Source organism: Plasmodium gallinaceum (assembly GCF_900005855.1).
Source record: "Plasmodium gallinaceum strain 8A genome assembly, contig: PGAL8A_v1_76, whole genome shotgun sequence".
Classification (NCBI taxonomy): Eukaryota; Apicomplexa; class Aconoidasida; order Haemosporida; family Plasmodiidae; genus Plasmodium; species Plasmodium gallinaceum.
This window is the reverse complement of record NW_021628238.1, coordinates 1767914-1785905: the sequence shown is the minus strand read 5'-3', so window position 1 is coordinate 1785905 and position 17992 is coordinate 1767914. Positions and strand designations below refer to the sequence as shown.

Sequence of the window (17992 nt, the reverse complement as noted above, 5' to 3'; positions counted from 1 at the left end):
GAAATGAGCACAGTAAACGAACTTTTAAATTATTTTGTTGTTAATGATGATAATGAATTAATTAAAAAAGAGAAAAATCAGAGAGAAAAAACAATTATAAAAAGATATTTCCCTGGAAAAGTAAAAACTATTTTCTATTTTTAATATTAATTATATATACATATAGATCACATTTTTTTAAAATTTTTTTTTATTCCATCTTTAATGTTATTTTTTAGAAACCACATTATGCAAAAAATGTTAATGATAATGAAGATGATGATGAGGATGAAGTAGATGAACATGACGAAGTATTTAATGAACAAATAAAAAATATAGAAGAAAATGTAAATAATCATGAAAAGAATAATTTAGTTATTCAACCATATAAAATTAATAATGAAAGTGATAATCGATATATAAGATTAAAAAATAAGAGTAAAAAAAAAAAAAAAAAAAAAAAATTTCATATAGAAAAACTCTTAACTCTTTAAGCATTTATTTGTTTAAATTGTTATATTGATATATATATTTATATATGTGTGCTTTTATCATTTTACAGATATAAATGGAGATGAAAAAGAAAGAATAAAAAGAAGAATAAGAGAAGTACAAATTATTGATTATGAAGAATCAAGTAAAGAAAAAGACATTTTAAAAGAAAATTTTGAAGAGAATAGTAAAGCTGACAAAAATATACCAATTCGTAATAATGAAGAAAAAGAAAAGGAAAAGGAGGAAAATGAGGAAGAAGAGGAAGAAGAAGATGAAGAAGAAGATGAAGAAGAAGAAGAAGAGGATGAAGATGAGGAAGACGAAGAAGATATAGATGACTCTTATCTGAAAAATGAAGGTAATGACAATGATATTATTATGAAACATGAATTTGTCTCGAAAAACCATAGAAAAACACTTATAGAGAGAAAAACTGAAGAAGAAGAAGAAAAACAAAGAATTAAAGATATTAATGAAGAAAAAGAATTAATTGAAATAGAAAAAAAAGAAAGTGCCATAAAAGAAACATTAAATCAAGAAATGATGGAAGAAAAATTAAGAAATAAAGAAAATAATGTGTTTTCATCAGAAGAAGATTTTGAAGAAGATGAAAAAGATGAGGAGTTAAATGAAAAAGAATATGAATTATGGAAAATTAGACATCTTAAAAGATTAAAAAGAGATGAGATGGACAGAAAAAAATATGAAATTTTGAAAATGGAAGTTAAAAAAAGAAGGAAAATGACGGATAAGGAAATAATAGAAGAAAATAAAAAATTACCACATAAAGAAAAGAAAAAAAAAAGAAAGATGCTATTTATGCAAAAATATTATCATAGAGGAGGGTTTTATCAAGATTTATTTGAAGAAGGAAAAGAAGAAATTTATTTACGTGATTATAATGAGCCAGTTTATGAAGATAAAATTGATAAAGAAAAATTGCCAAAAGTTTTACAAGTTAGAAGAGGTAATTTCGGTAAACAAGGACAAACGAAATATACCCATTTGTTAGATAATGACACTTCAAGAAAAGATTCTTTATGGCAAAATAATGATTTAAATTTTCCTTTCAAAAAAAAAAAGGATTTATTTGAAAGACCTACTTACAGAAAAAATTGATATTCGAAAATATAGAATATTTAATTTCCAATTCCTCTTTTTTTATTTTATTCTTTTTTTTTTTTTTTTTATAGTAAAAAAAAAAAAAGAAGAAACTACAGTGTATCTGATATATATTCTTTTGACTTTTTTTTTTTTAATATTTTTATAAATATTTATGTTTATATTTTCATTTCGTTATTATTTTATTACTTTCATTTTATTTGTACACTTTTTTGTAAAAATTAACTATTAAACTTTTTTTTTTTTTTGAGAGAAGCTCTCCTTTTTTTTAAGTATTATCGTTTTTATTAAGTATGGAAAAGTTAAGGAAAAAAAAAAAAAAAAAATTTATATTTTACAACTTTATTTCAATATGCAAATGTTTAAAAAAAAAAATAATAAATTACACATGTATATATTTAAAAAGGTTCTATAATGCTAATATTTAATTAATGCTCTTGCATTTTTTTTTTTTTATTTTTTGCACGTAATGTTAACTATAAAAAAAAAAAAAAAAAAAAAAAAAAAAAATAGCAATTTTTATGAATTGTTCAGAAGAAAAGGAAAAAACAAGTACAGCAAAGAATAAATAAATAACATATAAATAATATAAATTTATTTAAATTAAAAACATATATATGTATAATAATATTTATACAAATATTGATAAATATAATTTTTATATTTATTTTCTCAAAAGACCGTCCGAATATTCAACATTCTTCCAGTTTCATAAAAAATAGAGTATATTGACGAGTAATTTTTATTCGGTATTACGCAGTTTTCAAAAAAATAAATAAAATTATCTAAAAAAAGATATGACCACATAAACAAATCATTTGCGAAAGGTATATGAAAAATTTCTTCACAAAATTTTTCTTGAAAAAGTATGCTATTACTCATTCTATTATAAAAGGCATTGGTAAAATACAAAATAATAGTAGAAACAATTCTACTTGGTGGTATAAGCTTATAAGATCCCAATGCTGTTATGTACATAGAATAAGCATATATAACATCAAATATGTAATATAAAAAACCAAAATGTTCTAAAAAAATATAATATATTTTGATTGCAGGATATTTTTTAGCACAATTTTTTAAATTTATAAAGTATACATGTGTTAAATCAGAATATGTCCAATAGTTATTGTAATTAATAGGCAATAATTTTAATATTTCCATCTGCTTATTAGAAATTTCTATACAAGTGTAATTTACTTTTTCATTTCTTAATTTATTTATAAAGTCTAGTATATCATTTAAATACATAATACTAGTTCCATTAAAGATTTGTGTTTTTATTAATGCTAGTAGTATAGAACATATGATTACTAACAGTTTAATTTTTTTGTAGTGATTCTTTTCAGTCATTTCATTTATTCTGTGCATATAACAATCAAATATAAAAACTGATAATAAAAATGTTTCTGTTTTGTAAGACAACCCATAACAAATTTCATATATATATGATAGATTCTGTTCTCTTCCTTCTATAAATGAATGAACCTTATAAATTAAAATTCTTGACTTTTCAATTATTAATTCTTCAAGATTTGGTTCTTTCGAATTTTCTTTAAAATTTAGAACATGTAGATGATTTATTGGACCTTTCTTATTCTTCATCAGTTTATATTTTTTAAATAAATTATATACTTTATTATCAACCAAATTTTTAGATTCATTTTCATATATATATTTCATTAATTCTTTTTTATCATATAATTGAAAACATGTATTGTATTTATTATCTATAACTTCTTTCAATTCTAATGTTCCAATGAGGTAATCATTAATGGAAAACGGTAAATATGTTAAAATATTCTTTAATAAGGTAAAAAGATGACTATAACTAACTTGAGTAATTAAGCTTTTTACAGATTCATCACCCACACCTCTGCTTAATTGATGATTTATATTTCTACTAATGTCATTAAATATTTCATAATTGATTTCATTATTTGATAAGTTACTACTTTTATTGACTACTGTGTTTTTAATTCCATCATTTATCTCACTTTTAATTTCACAATTTATTTTATTCAATGAATCTATATTAATATTATTAATTTTATTTAAGCTACTCATTATTTTATTATTCATATATTTATTTTTAATGCAAAATTTTAAATTATTATCAATAATTTTATTTTTTTCGTATTTTTTTTCAATAATTTTTTTATTTATTAATTTGCGTGCGTTTTCATTATCATCACACAAATTTGTCTTGACCATTGTATAGTTTACTCAATTTTAACAATGTATATATTTAAAAAAGATATAAATTAAATTCAAAAAATTGAAAATTTCTGTTTTCACACATATGCATATATATATGTAAGTAAGTATACATATGCTTATTTATATTATTATGCATATATAAATGTATAAGTATGCATAAAAGTTTTTCTTAAAAATGGTTTCGATAAAAAAAAAAAATAGGAAATTTTTTTTTTCTGTTTAAATATTTACATTATTATATATGTTTTTACAAAAATATTAAAAATATAAAAAAATAAAAAATTACTTAAACATATATATATATATATATATATATATATATATATATATATATATATATATATATATATACGCATTTATCTGTATGTGCAGAGAAAAACAAATCATAAGAACATCTTTATTTTATGTTTTAATTTTTTTAATAAGATATATATCATTCAAATAATTTTATACTTTTGTCAGTCATTTTTATAGTTATATTTCTCAAAAGTATAAAATTTCAAAAATATGAACTTTTTAAAATACTTTTTTCAGAGATTATAAGTATATACTTTATATATATTTACAATTATGCTGTTTACAATGTAAAAAAAAAATGATATCCACGTGTAAATATTTTTTTAAAAAAATATTTTTCAAAAAAAAAAAAAACAGAAGATATATATACATATATATATATATATAAATTTTTAAACTTTAATTATATTCTAAAATTTACCAACAATTTATAAAAATAATTGAACTGTTAAAATAAATATAGCAAAATAAGATATATATATATATATATGTATGTAATGAATTTATTTTAGTAAGTGTCTAACTAAAAATATGTTTTATTCTGATATAAAATTTTTACAATATATAAAGAAGAATATACTTCTTTTAATGTATTTAAAAATAAAAAAAAAAAAAAAATTATAGGAAAATGGCAAAAAAAAAATTTTATGAGTTAAATCTTGTCTACTGCTAATAACAATAAAGTAAGAAATGTTATTATCTTGTAAGAGTAAAAAAAAAAAAAAAAAATATATGTTATTTTTATTTAATTTTATCTTACCCATTTAACTACTTTTCAAACAATACTACAAGAAAAGCTGTATCAACATTTTTTTCCATATAATATATATACTTTTTTTTTTTTTTTTTTTTTTTTTTTTTTAATATTAAAATGTAAAAAACTTTTATTAATAAATTTTCATTTAATATTGGTGATAGATGTTTTTATATATGAGATCAATAATAGCATATATTTATAAAAAGTTGAGTGTTTCCTTTCGAAAAATAAAGTAATTTTTCAAAATACATGTTATATATTATAATGTATTTCATTTTTAAGATATAAAAAAGTATATCTAATATATTTTCAAATTTTTATCATAGATTTTCATAACGTAATTATTTGTGCATGCAATAGATTAAAAAAAAAAGAAAAATGTAAGATAAAATTAACATAGAAATGCTAAATTATTTTTTTCTCCTATTTTCAAATGCATACGAAAATATAAATTTCATAAAGTAAAATTCATCTTGCATTTTTTTAGATAATTTTCCTTGTATATGTAATTTTATAAAACCTTAAGAATAAATTATATATAATTATACACTTATCTTTTAACATATTTTAATAGTTAATGAATTTATTCTTTTCCTGTTTGTTTTTTAAATTGGAAATATCTTTAAAAAATATATTATATAGGTCTATAATTTATTATCATTTGAAATTTTCATAAATTATTCTAATATATTTTTATTTATTAATTTTATCTTAAAATTTTATGAAAAAGAAATTGCATTAAAGTATATATTTTATTTTATTTTATTTTATTTTTTTTTGATACTCTATATTTTTTATAAAAAATAATACATTATGCATTCCCTTTTTTTTTTAAAGAATACATTAAAATACTATTTATTAAAAGTGTAAGAATGAATAAGATATGAATACATTAAGCAAAAAATAGTATTTTTTAAATAATAGAAAAGTTATATTAAAAGAACAATAAAAGAGATAAAAAAAAAAAAAAAAATGGTTTCCTATTGGTCATATAATTTTAATTCTAAAATAATTAACATTTTTTTTTTTTTTTTTTTTATATATATGGAATAACAGAGATTTAAAAATTTTTTTTAAAGGAAATATTAATTTTTATTTTAAATAGTTTTTTCTTTTTTTTTACTAAATGGTGGCAAATACACATATGTAGATCTTTATAATGATATAAATTTCTCTAACACCACATATTATTTTTTATATATATTAAATAGAATGAATGTTAGAATACAATAAAACACTTCTACATATAAATTGAATTAAAATTAAATTTTTAATTTTTTTTTTTTTTTTCTTTCTTTTTTACTTTAAATAAAAATAAAATGAAATACATAAATTATTTTATTAATTTTTTATTCTTATAAGAAACGTAAGAATCTATTAAATTTATATTAAATCTTTATTTTAATATGTATCATTCTATTTATATTAAATTAGTTTCAAATATTCCTTAAATGAAAGTTATAACTTTTATATATGTTAAAAATTTTAAAATAATTAAAATTTAAATCTATTAAATATTTTATTTTCATTTTTTTATTATTTTTTTATTATTTTTTTCCTTTTTATTTACTGACTAAAGTGCCCCTTTTTTCAATTTATTTTACTATTTGTATAAAACAACTTATTTTTATATTTTTTACTCTTTTATTCTTGGTTTTAATATTACTAGTTAATTATAGAATAAAATCTTCTTCCATTAAAAGTAATTTTGTAAAAATGAATTTGAATGATAAAATAAGAATCTCTATAAAAAGCGAAGATTTCAATAAAAAAGAACTATAAAAATTTAAGATGTTTTCTCTTTATTAAATATCATTTAAAAAGAAATGAAAATACTTTATTTTAATAAATAGATTTACAGTTGTTATATAAAAGTGATTAAATTATAAGAATAAAATAATATTTTATACATATGCATATAATAAATCAATAAATGTAATGTGTATTTTTTTTTTTCTTTGGATATTATAAATTAACTGAAAAGAAATAAGAATATTAGAAAAACTTTCATATTTTTTTAAATAAATAATATATTATAAAATATTTTTAAAAAATTCTTTTTTCTATCTACATTTATTCACGTAATAAAAAAAAAAAGTTCAAAAGAAAAATGTTAATAAAATATAATTAAAATTAATGTTCATTTTTTTAAAATTCTCAAAAAAAAAAAAAATAAAATAAAATAATACATTATTGTGAAATACAAAATAATGAAAAAGACAAAAGTTTTATAACACTAAATCAATATAGATTATTTTTAAATATTTCTACTTTTTTCGTTTGTTAAATTAGATAACCTAAGAATTATTATTTAATTATTTTTAAAATGTTTCATTGATATGTTTTTTTTTTTTTTTTATATATATAAAATTCTGTTTTCATATAAGTAATTATTCTCTTTAAGAAGAGTAGAATAAATATACATTCTTAATATAAATAGTAAAATATTTTATAGTGTAATTAAATTTTTCATACAACAAATATTCAAAAAGTTGTTTTAACAATAAGAAAAAAAGGAAAAAAAAAAAAAGATATTTAATCTTTTAAATATAAATTTTAAAATTATATATAATATATTTTTTTTTTTTTTTTTTTTTTTTTTTTTTTTTGCCTTTTTATTGGTTATAGAAAATAATCTCAAATTTTAAAAAGCAAAATTGGAAAAATATTTAGATATACATTAATTATAAAAAATAAAGAAAATATTTAAATACACTTCAAAAAAAAAAAGATAAAAATATGGAAAGTTTCCCTGAAAAAATTTAAAAAGTGTTAAAATATAAAATATATAAGTATTTTATACATTTTTTATATTTTTTTTTTTATCTGATTAATATTTAATTTGAAATAAGTTATCTCAAAAATTTAAGGAAAAAAAAAAAAAGAAGTTTAAATAAAAAGTATAATATGAATTTACTAAAATTCATAGGTGCAATAAAGTTTAATGATATGCCTCATATGTTTTATAATTATAAAAAGAATGTCAATTAGATTTAAATATTTATTTGCATTGTATGTTTATGACAACATCTATAAATATATTTTTTTGTTAAAAAATTTAATAGATAAATAATTTAATAGATAAATAATTTAATGGATAAATAATTTTCATTATGAAAATTATTATTAAGTATATAAAAAAAAAAAAAAAAAATTAATTGATACATAATAAAATATAATTAATCTAAAAATTTATAATGTTCCTTTAATTTTGTTTTATATATCTACTCTTCAATTCGTGGTATTCTGAGAACAAATAATTATTTAAACAATTTTATTTTATAACTCTTTATATAAATACTTCATTCCCTTTTATTATAGATTAGAGTTATATAATTTATTTTATAAAATATATTCTTTAATGTTTTATTTTAAAATAAGGTATTATATATTATTTTTCTATAAAAAAAGAAGCATTCCAATTTAAAATATTTGAGATAAATATTTTTTATAATTAAATTGAATATAAATTCAATTAGTAATTCTAAAATTATATTACTATAAAAAACTTTTTTTAATATTATAGAAAAAGTTAATATAAAGATAACAAAATTTATTTTTTAAATATTTATTTTTTTTCAAAAAAAAAAAAAAAAAAAAAAAAAAAAAAAAAAAANTTTTTTTTTTAAAATTTTTTTTTTTTTAAAAAAAAAAAAAAAAAAAAAAAAAAAAAAGTAAATGCTTCATATTATAAATTTTAACATATTTATAGACTTTTAATATGAATTAAAGAAATATATCAATATAAAAATTACTTAAAAATGATAATTAATATTTAATAAAAAGTTTTTTTTTTTTTTTTTTCTTCACTTTCTTTCACGAAATTATCATTTTCACAATGAACAACTTTATGGTTAAACTAAAAGGAAATGAAAGATTAAATAATGATATAGAATCCGTTTTTATAAAAAATTTCTATATACAAAATAATTATGAAGATGAATTAAATGAAAAGAAAAAAAATATTAAATATATATTGACAGAAAGTTATGTAAATGAATATATTATTCCATTTTTAATTAAAGAAGAAGGTGATTATTATTACGTATTATGTGAAATCAATTTATCTTCTTTTAATGAAAAAAGTGATCATTCCTTTAATAATATTTTAAATTTAGAATTTTACTCATCTCATATATATTTTGAAGATATAGAAAAATGTCTATACAAAATCAAAACAAATGTACAAAATAAAAAATATAAAGAATTTAACATAAAGAATAAAAATGTATTATTGTTACATGGAGATTTTAATTATATTAACAACAATAAAGTAATGAAAAAAGATGGAAATAAAATGAAAGAATTATATAATTACATAAAAGAAAATGAACATAATTTAAGTGATTGTTTTAATAATATGGAAGGAAGTTTTATTTTAATTTATGTTCAATATGAAAATGATAAAGTAAATTTTATTTTTTTTAATGATCAATTTGGAAAAAAATCTTTTATGTTTTTTCATTTGAATAATTCTATTGTATTAACAAATATGTATGGACATTTTATAAATTATGATTTTAATTTTATACGTTTAAATAAAGAAAATTATTTATTTGATCATAATTCTATAAAGGAAGAATTTAATTTAATTAGTCATTCTGATATTATTCATAAGAAATCATTTACAAATGATAAAATTATTCTTTCATATGAAAATATAAAAGTAAAAGATAAAAATATTAATAGTATTAATGAACAAATAGCTATTAATATAAGACCACATTTTATATATAATTTATTAATTCAAAAAGACAAAGTTATATTAAAAAATATAAAGAAAACAAATTGTATTTATAATAATTATTATGAATGGAATAATAAAAATATATCATTAAAAGAAAATTTTCAATATATATTAAATTTTTTTGAAAAAAATAATTTTTTTGATGGATTTAATAAGGAAGAGCAAATATATTTGAAAGAAACTATTGAATATTTAGTAAATGAAAAAATGAAATATGAAAAAGTTGATTATGAAAAAAAAAAAAGATATGTAAATAATGAAAATATATTCTTAGAAACTAAAATAAATAATATTTTTATAAATTTACATATGGCTTTGTTAAATAATGTAATTAAAAAAAAAATAGAGGAATTATTTGAATGTACTGGCGAAAATGAAATTGATAAAAACAAAGCTGATGAAAGTATGGATTATTTTTTTAAAAAAAATATAAATGAAAATTTAAAAGAAGATGAAAAAAAAAAATCAGTAGGAATATTATTTTCTGGAGGAATAGATTCCACCCTATTGACAATTATAACAATAAAAAATTTTTTTCGTTTTTATAAAAATGGATACATTGAACTAATTAATGTTGCTTTTAATGAAAATGCAGTTGATAGATATACTTCTCTTTTATCTTATGAAAAGATAATTAATTTATTTCCTTATTATGATATCAGATTAGTATTTATTGACGTTTCACCTGATGAATTAATAAAATATGAAAAAATAATTTATTCATTAATTTCACCTAATAATACTACAATGGATTATAATATTTCTTCAGCTTTATTTTTTGCAAATATAGGTAGAGGTTATATATGCCCTCCTTCCTTTTTTAAATCAAATGTATGGAATACTATGAAAAAAAGTATTTTCCATATTTTCAATATCAATTTAAGTAAGCAAATGAATAAAAATAATTTGAAAGAAAATAATGAAAAATATCATAAAGAAAAAGATGAAAATGAAGAAAATAAGACAAAGAATATAAAAAAAAAGTGTAGTGTTTGTGAGTTTGTAATGAATAAAAACTGTATCCATAAGTGCTGTTCATCTTGTTGTAGGAAATTAAGATACATATATTTAAATGAATTTTCTTTAAAGAAAAAGCAAAACATAGAAAAGGAAATTTTTTCAACATTTAGTAAAGATGTAATTAATAATGATATGAACTTTTTCAAAGAAGAGAAAAATTCTATTGATATATATGAAGTAAAATATGATAAAAAAACAAATAAAAAATTCATATATTTATTAATTAAAAAGAAAAAGATATTAATTGATTTTGAAATTTTTTCTGAATGTAACATTCATAAGGAAAAATTGTATGATTATAAAAAAATAGGTACACTATTTTTTGAGTTTAATAAAGAATTAGAAGAAAAAAAAAAACATGGGAAAAATAAATTTAAAACAGATTTAAATAATGACAACAAAAAAAGTGAAATTGAAGATGAAGAAGAAAATGTAATGAATTTGAAAGAGAACGATGATAATAGAATATTAAATAATGTAGGAATTAATAAAATTGGAAAAGATAATTTCATTGAATATTTTGTTTCAAAAAAATCAGATCAAAATATGAATGATTTTCATAAAATAGAAAACTTATTTTCTGTAAAAAACAAAAAAAAAAAAGGAGAAAATAGTAATAATAAGAATAAAGATAAAATTTTTTTTGATGATACTTTTAAAAAAGAAGAAGAATGTTTAAATTTTTTGAATAGAAAATTATATAATCATGATAATAGAGAAAACAAAGAAAATTATGAATGTAATCATAAACTACTAATAATAGGCAGTGGTGCTGATGAATTATATGGTGGTTATTACAGACAGAATAATTCAAATACAGACATTAGCTTAGATGCAAATTTCAAAATGAAAGAAATGATTAAAGATATCAAAAGATTGTGGATTAGAAATTTATATCGAGATGATAGAATTTTAAGTTTCACTAGTATATCAAGGAAGGATATTTTTTATCCATTTTTAAATATAAACTTAGTTAATTTTTTATTTTTATTATCCTTTTATATAATAGAATCACCTATACATAATTTGGACTCATTAGAAAAAATACAGGATGACGAAAAAGAAGAATCACAACTTTTAAATATTACGGATATTTTTCAAATAAATAGAAAAATAGAAAATGTAGAAATTAAAAATGAAAATAAATTATATAAAAAAAATTTTCATTTTTTAATGGAAAACTTAGAAGAGTGTTATCAAATATATGAAATTATTAGGAAACATAAAATTAGCAAATGGATTCTAAGAATGTCAATCTTTTTTTTAAAAATTAAGGAAGTTATGTTTTTTAAAAAAAAAGCTATCCAATTTGGTTCAAAAGCGAAAAATATAAAAAAATATATGAAAGAATCTTTGTATCATTTTAATAACAAAGAAGAAATTATATATAATAGGAATGACAAAAAAGGAGACGATTATTACACTCTTTTATCTTAAAAATATATTATATTAGAGAAAAAATATTAAGTTTTTATATTAAAAAAAAAAAAAAATTGTTTTATTTATAAAAAAAAAAATATATATATTTTTTCTTTTTTTTATAGTCCATTTTAATTTTAAATTGTTTTATTTAGTATGTTTGTATTATTTTTAATAACCGTTTTAGATTTTAAAATATTTATAATAAATTTAAAAAAAAAAAGAAAAAAAACATAAAAGAGAGCTCTTTTCAAAAGAGTATTTGAATTTATTATGAATTTGAAAAATATTTATTCTAATATTTTTTTTAAACTTTTTTTTTTCCTAAAATATATATACTAAAAAATTGTTTTTAATAACAATTTTTTTTTTTTTTGAAGTTGATTTTAAGTATTCTTCTAAATGATTTAGTCTATATTTGCAATCCTTTTTTCTAAAAGCTGTTCTTTTATATAAAAAGGGAAAACTTATCTATTGCATCTTTCATCTTATCAAAAGGAATAAGGAAAATAATAATATATTCTTTGTAATTTACTTCTTTTTTTTTATTATTTATAATTTCATAAAACTTTTTAATGTTATTATTATTCCACATTATATAATGAATTTTATGCTCAAAGAAATATTGTTCTTCAAAGTTGGAAAAAATTAATTCATCATTTAAATTTTTATATACTTTTGTATAAAAAAGTATATAATCAAAAAAATAAAATTTTTTTTCATCTTCATCTAAATCTACTATACCTTGTGACCAAAAAACATCATCAATAACATTTTTGTGAATTAAAGGAATTAATTTAATTGGACAGTTTATTATTCTACTATTAATTAGTAAACCTATATTTTTATTAGTTGATAATAATCTACTTAATTCTTTTATACTTTCTTGAAATTCTTTCGTACTTGATTTCTTTATTTTATTTAATAAAAATTCTTTTAAATCTTTTATTTCATCATATTGATTTAGATTAATAATAGTTAAAAAGCTAATTATGTTATCCTTTTCATTTGAAACACATAAAAACTTTCCAATATTTTGTTGATCACATATTATAGTAATTAATTGTTCTGAAAATTTTAGATTGTTATATAATTCTGTGCTTTTTAATAATATTCTTATATTATCTTTGTATGTATCATGTGGATCTATTAATTCAAAATCAACAATTATTTCATCATTATTTAGATTATACTCATTATTTTTCTTTTCTTTTTTGTTAATTTCATAATTATTTTTCCCTGTGCTATCTATTTTATTACTTGTTTTCTCCTTTATCTTTTCTTTTTTAATATTTTTTTTATTTTCATTTTTCGATTTTTTTATTACATTATTTTCTTTATTATTTTTTTCTCTGTTCATAATTTTAGTATTTTTATCTTTTTCATTTATTATGTCTAGTTTATTATTATTATTTTTTTTTTTTTTCTCTTTTTTTACTTTTTTGCTTTTTATAACATTCTTGTTAAGCAGTTTTATTTTATTATTTGATTTTTTTTCAACGTCTTTTTTTTTATTTTTTTTTATCATATTTATGTCGTTATTATTTACTTTTTCCTTTTTATTTTTTTTTATTATATTTATGTCGTTATTATTTACTTTCTCCTTTTTATTTTTTTTTGATATTTTTTTGTCTATAAATTTATGTACTAATTTTCCTAAATTTTTATTCAATTTTTTTTTTTTTATATTCCTTTTTTGTTTTTCATTATTTTTTTCAATTACATGAACATTTTTACTGCTATTTTCTGTTTCTATTATATATTTCTTTTTTTCTTCTTTTTTTTCTTCTTTTTTTTCTTCTTTTTTTTCTTCTTTTTTTTCTTCTTTTTTTTTATTATTTTTTACACTTTTTTCTTCATTACTTTTACTTTTCTTTTTATTTTTTAAATCTAGTACATTTAAGTTATGTTTTAAATTATTCTCAAACTTATTTTTCTTCTTTCTTTTTTCTTTTAATGTAGATACTTTTTTTTTTTTTGTTATGTTTTTCGTTAGTTTTTCATTCTTCATTTTATTCAAAACTTTTTTGGTAAATAATTTTTGTTACATAAGTTGTGTAAAATAATACATATATATATATATATATATATATATATCTTAATAGTTGTTTGGTGTTAAGTTTAAAAATATTTCTTTAATAAACTTTGAATAATCTTTTAAATCTTCATAAAATGCATATAATTTTTAAAATGTTTGGTGGATATTTCTAGTAATATGTTTTTTTGGTAAAAAAAAAAAAAAAAAAAAAAAAAAAAATNAAAAAAAAAAAAAAAAAAAAAAAAAACAAAATATTGTAATTTTAAAGGAAGAAATTTTCTTCAATATTATAAAATATTTTATGCATGAATATTTACTTAAAATTTAATTTTTATAAAAACCATAAAATGTAAATTTTTTTTTCTTCTTTAATAAGGAATATCAAATTAAAAAAGCATAAATTGTTTTCAAAAAAAAAAAAAAAAAAAAAAAAAAAAAAAAAAAAATAAAAAAAAATATATGTAATAAAAATTAAAAATAGTGAACAAGAAATATTAGGAATAAAAAAAAAAAAAAATATATATATATATATATATACATGTGTAATTAAAAAAAAAAATCAAGAAATATATATATATATATTTATAAAAACATAAAATTAAGAATGTGACAAAAGAAATGCAAAAAATAAAAAAAAAAGAAATGGAATATGAACGAGTATCTTCATTAATTGAAAAATTTAAAAATGATAAATATATATTAAAAGCATATAATAAAATATATGATTATAATAATTGTAAAATATATAGAAGTGTAAAAATAGAAGATATAGAAAATGAAAAATATAATAAAGAAACAAAATATAGTATACTTAAAAGTATGCCTATACAAAAAGAAGACATATGTGATGATGAAGAAGATAAGTTAAAGAATATTATTGAAATTATAAATCAAACATTATATATTTATACAAATGAAACATTAGATAAATTTAGTGAAAATAGTAAAGAACTTGTTGATATATATAATCATATTGATAATTGTAATAACATATGTCTTGATATAGATGAAATATTAAATAAACATAAATCTGATATAAAATTTATTTCTGATAATATTAATAATATTCAAGAATTAACTGAAAATATGAATGATAAATTAAATAATAGAAAATTAACATTAGAATTATTAAATACATATATTAAAATTATTTTGATTACACCTAAATTAATATATGATATATGCAATGGAGAAATTAATGAAAATTTTATAAAAAATATAAACATTTTAACAAAAAAAATAGAAAATTGTAAACATTGTTTATATGATTCTTATCCAAGTATTAAATTTTCCTACATAGAATTAGAAAAGTTAAAAAATAAAGCCGTTGATAGAATATATATTTTTTTTTTATATAAAATTAATGATATAAAAAATAAAAAAATTAATATTCATTTAATTCAACAAAACTTAATTAAATTTCACGAATTGAATACTTTTTTATATAATAATAACAGAAATGTTTATAACTATTTAATAAAGGAATACATAGCTGTTATTAATAGAACTTATCATAATTTATTTAAGAATTACATTGGAGATTTAGAAAAAAAAAAAATAGAATTTGTCAATATATTTACTATAGGATTTTTAAGTTATTATAAAAATGATAATAATGTAACTTTACTATCAGCAAAAAATAAAATGATGAATATTCTTGGTTTTAATATAAATAACCATAATAATAAGAATGATAAAAAAGAAAATATATTTTTATTAAATAATAGAGAAAAAATATTAAGTGGTTTAGATAAAAATTATAATGTAAATTCTGAGAAATCAGATTTGCCTGTTATATTTACAACAGATAATTCTCAATATTATTTTGAAGAAATTTATAAATCTATTAATAAATTATTTTTAGATACAGGAACAGCTGAGTATTTATTTATTTCAAAATTTTTTAAAAATTATGAAAATCACGATTTTTTGTTTATAGAAATATATTCCAAAACAATAACTTTATGTTTTGATTTTATTTATTATTATATGAATGACACTTTTGATTTCATTTCTCTTTTTTGCATTTATATGATTAATTTACAAAATGGATATATAATTAGAAATAGACATATATTTTCATTGTATGAATTCATTGATAAAATACAAAATTTAATATGGAAAAGAATACATTTTATCATTGATCAAAATATTAAGTCATTAAATTATAAGAATAATAATATGAATGATTTAGCAAAAAATTCTAATAAAAATACCATTTATAATTTAATTTACTCTAATAATATTAATAATGAAAATAAAAACTATAACAACACAAGTGTAAATTTTGATACAAGTAATAATTCCCCTTCTAATGTTCGGTTAAATAATGATATAGAAGAAAAAGAAAAAAATAATATGCAAAATTTTCATGAAGTTAATGAAACAATAAAAAATAATTTTACCAATTCATTAAATGATATAGAAAAAAATCAAATAAATAATTCTTCCACTTTTATTAAAACTCAAACACATTGTATTACTAAGAGATTTTCTGATTTTTATTGCTCATTTGTTATATTGAGTGATTTATGTTTTAAGTATGAGAAATATTACATCGAAATATATTGTGAAAAGAAGGATGATTTTAATAAAATAAGTAAAGATAATGAAAATGTATTAAATTTAAAAAAAAAAAAAAAAAAAAATGTACACAAAATTTTTTTAAATATTCATGAAAATATATCAAATAAAAATGAAAATTCTTCACATTGTGAAAGTCAAATAAATGAAGCGAAAGATGAAAAAAAATATAATGAGAAAGAAGGTAATGAAAAAATTGATGATAATATAGGAAAAAGAGACATGACAAACTTGAGAAAAAATAAATTCATTGAAAATTGTTTAAATAATGATAATAATACAAACGGTATCAATGATGGTATACCTGTTGTTAATTATTCGAAAGACAATATTGATAAATTATCAACTCCTAAACATTCAAAACCTGATGATTTGATTGATAATAATAACGTAAAAATTGAATGTAATCCAAAAATTAGTGACATTTCTAATAATAATAGCAAAAAAAGTATAACTGAAAATACTATAAACGATGTACTTATAAAAAAATCTAATGAATTTAAAAATAATTCATTTTTTTTAAAAGAAATAGACAATAAAACTTCAGAAGTAACAAATTGTGAATATCATAAAAATAAAATTGATATTGTATCAAAATATAAGAATTTACGTAATTTTGTATTAAAACTAGAAGAATCCATTGTAGACACATTACTTAACTTAAGTAAAGAATTTTCATTAATAAAAGATAAATTATTGTTTTTGATTAATAATTATTATCATATTATATCTGTATTAAAAGAACATGAAATAAACGAAGAAAAAATTATAAAGTTTGAGAAGTTATTAGAAAAAGAAATATCTGTATATGTTGATCATCAGTTAAATGAGTATATTAAGGATATAATACAATTTGTAAATAAACATGAAAAAATAGTAAGTAATCTAAAGGAAAATGAAAATGACATAATATCATATATTGATATTAAAACATTGGAAAGTATAGCTGTTAATTTTAGTAAAGAATGGAGAAATTTACTAAAGGAAATAAAAAAAAATGTTATTCATTCCTTTACAAACTTTGATAATTCCTTAAATATATTGAAATTGTTAAGCACGCAAATTCTTTTATATTATACAAGATATCACCAGTTGATAAAGAAAGCTTTTTCTAATTCACAAATACCAATTTATATTCATAATTTACCATCTGTTGATATAGTTCTAACACAAATTAAGAAAAATTCCAAAAGTTTTGACTCATAAAATCATTATATTAGTTATATAAATTGTTACTCTCACAAAATCCGCAGGAACAAATATATCAAACAAATATTTTAAAAAAATATTATAATTTTTTATAGTACTATATATT

At 16.9% G+C, this 17992-nt stretch overlaps 5 protein-coding genes across 5 annotated transcripts; 3 read left to right on the top strand and 2 right to left on the bottom strand.

Annotated features, from left to right (window-relative positions):
* Positions 1 to 3: 3 nt before the first annotated feature.
* PGAL8A_00236100 (micro-fibrillar-associated protein, putative) lies at positions 4 to 1593 on the top strand (the record flags this gene model as incomplete). The annotated part of the gene is made up of 3 exons (XM_028671091.1): positions 4 to 120; positions 219 to 417; positions 542 to 1593. The coding sequence occupies 3 exons, from the start codon at positions 4 to 6 to the stop codon at positions 1591 to 1593; spliced, it is 1368 nt and encodes a 455-aa protein (XP_028527777.1).
* Positions 1594 to 2268: 675 nt separating this feature from the next.
* On the bottom strand, positions 2269 to 3810 carry PGAL8A_00236000 (conserved Plasmodium protein, unknown function; the record flags this gene model as incomplete). Its single annotated transcript, XM_028671090.1, has 1 exon — positions 2269 to 3810. One exon carries the CDS (start codon positions 3808 to 3810, stop codon positions 2269 to 2271), a length of 1542 nt encoding a protein of 513 aa, XP_028527776.1.
* Positions 3811 to 8708: 4898 nt separating this feature from the next.
* On the top strand, positions 8709 to 12074 carry PGAL8A_00235900 (conserved Plasmodium protein, unknown function; the record flags this gene model as incomplete). The annotated part of the gene is made up of 1 exon (XM_028671086.1): positions 8709 to 12074. The coding sequence occupies one exon, from the start codon at positions 8709 to 8711 to the stop codon at positions 12072 to 12074; it is 3366 nt and encodes a 1121-aa protein (XP_028527775.1).
* A 430-nt stretch (positions 12075 to 12504) lies between these two features.
* Positions 12505 to 14067, bottom strand: PGAL8A_00235800 (protein BCP1, putative; the record flags this gene model as incomplete). Its single annotated transcript, XM_028671085.1, has 1 exon — positions 12505 to 14067. The coding sequence occupies one exon, from the start codon at positions 14065 to 14067 to the stop codon at positions 12505 to 12507; it is 1563 nt and encodes a 520-aa protein (XP_028527774.1).
* Positions 14068 to 14736: 669 nt separating this feature from the next.
* On the top strand, positions 14737 to 17883 carry VPS52 (vacuolar protein sorting-associated protein 52, putative; the record flags this gene model as incomplete). The annotated part of the gene is made up of 1 exon (XM_028671084.1): positions 14737 to 17883. The coding sequence occupies one exon, from the start codon at positions 14737 to 14739 to the stop codon at positions 17881 to 17883; it is 3147 nt and encodes a 1048-aa protein (XP_028527773.1).
* Positions 17884 to 17992: the final 109 nt, after the last annotated feature.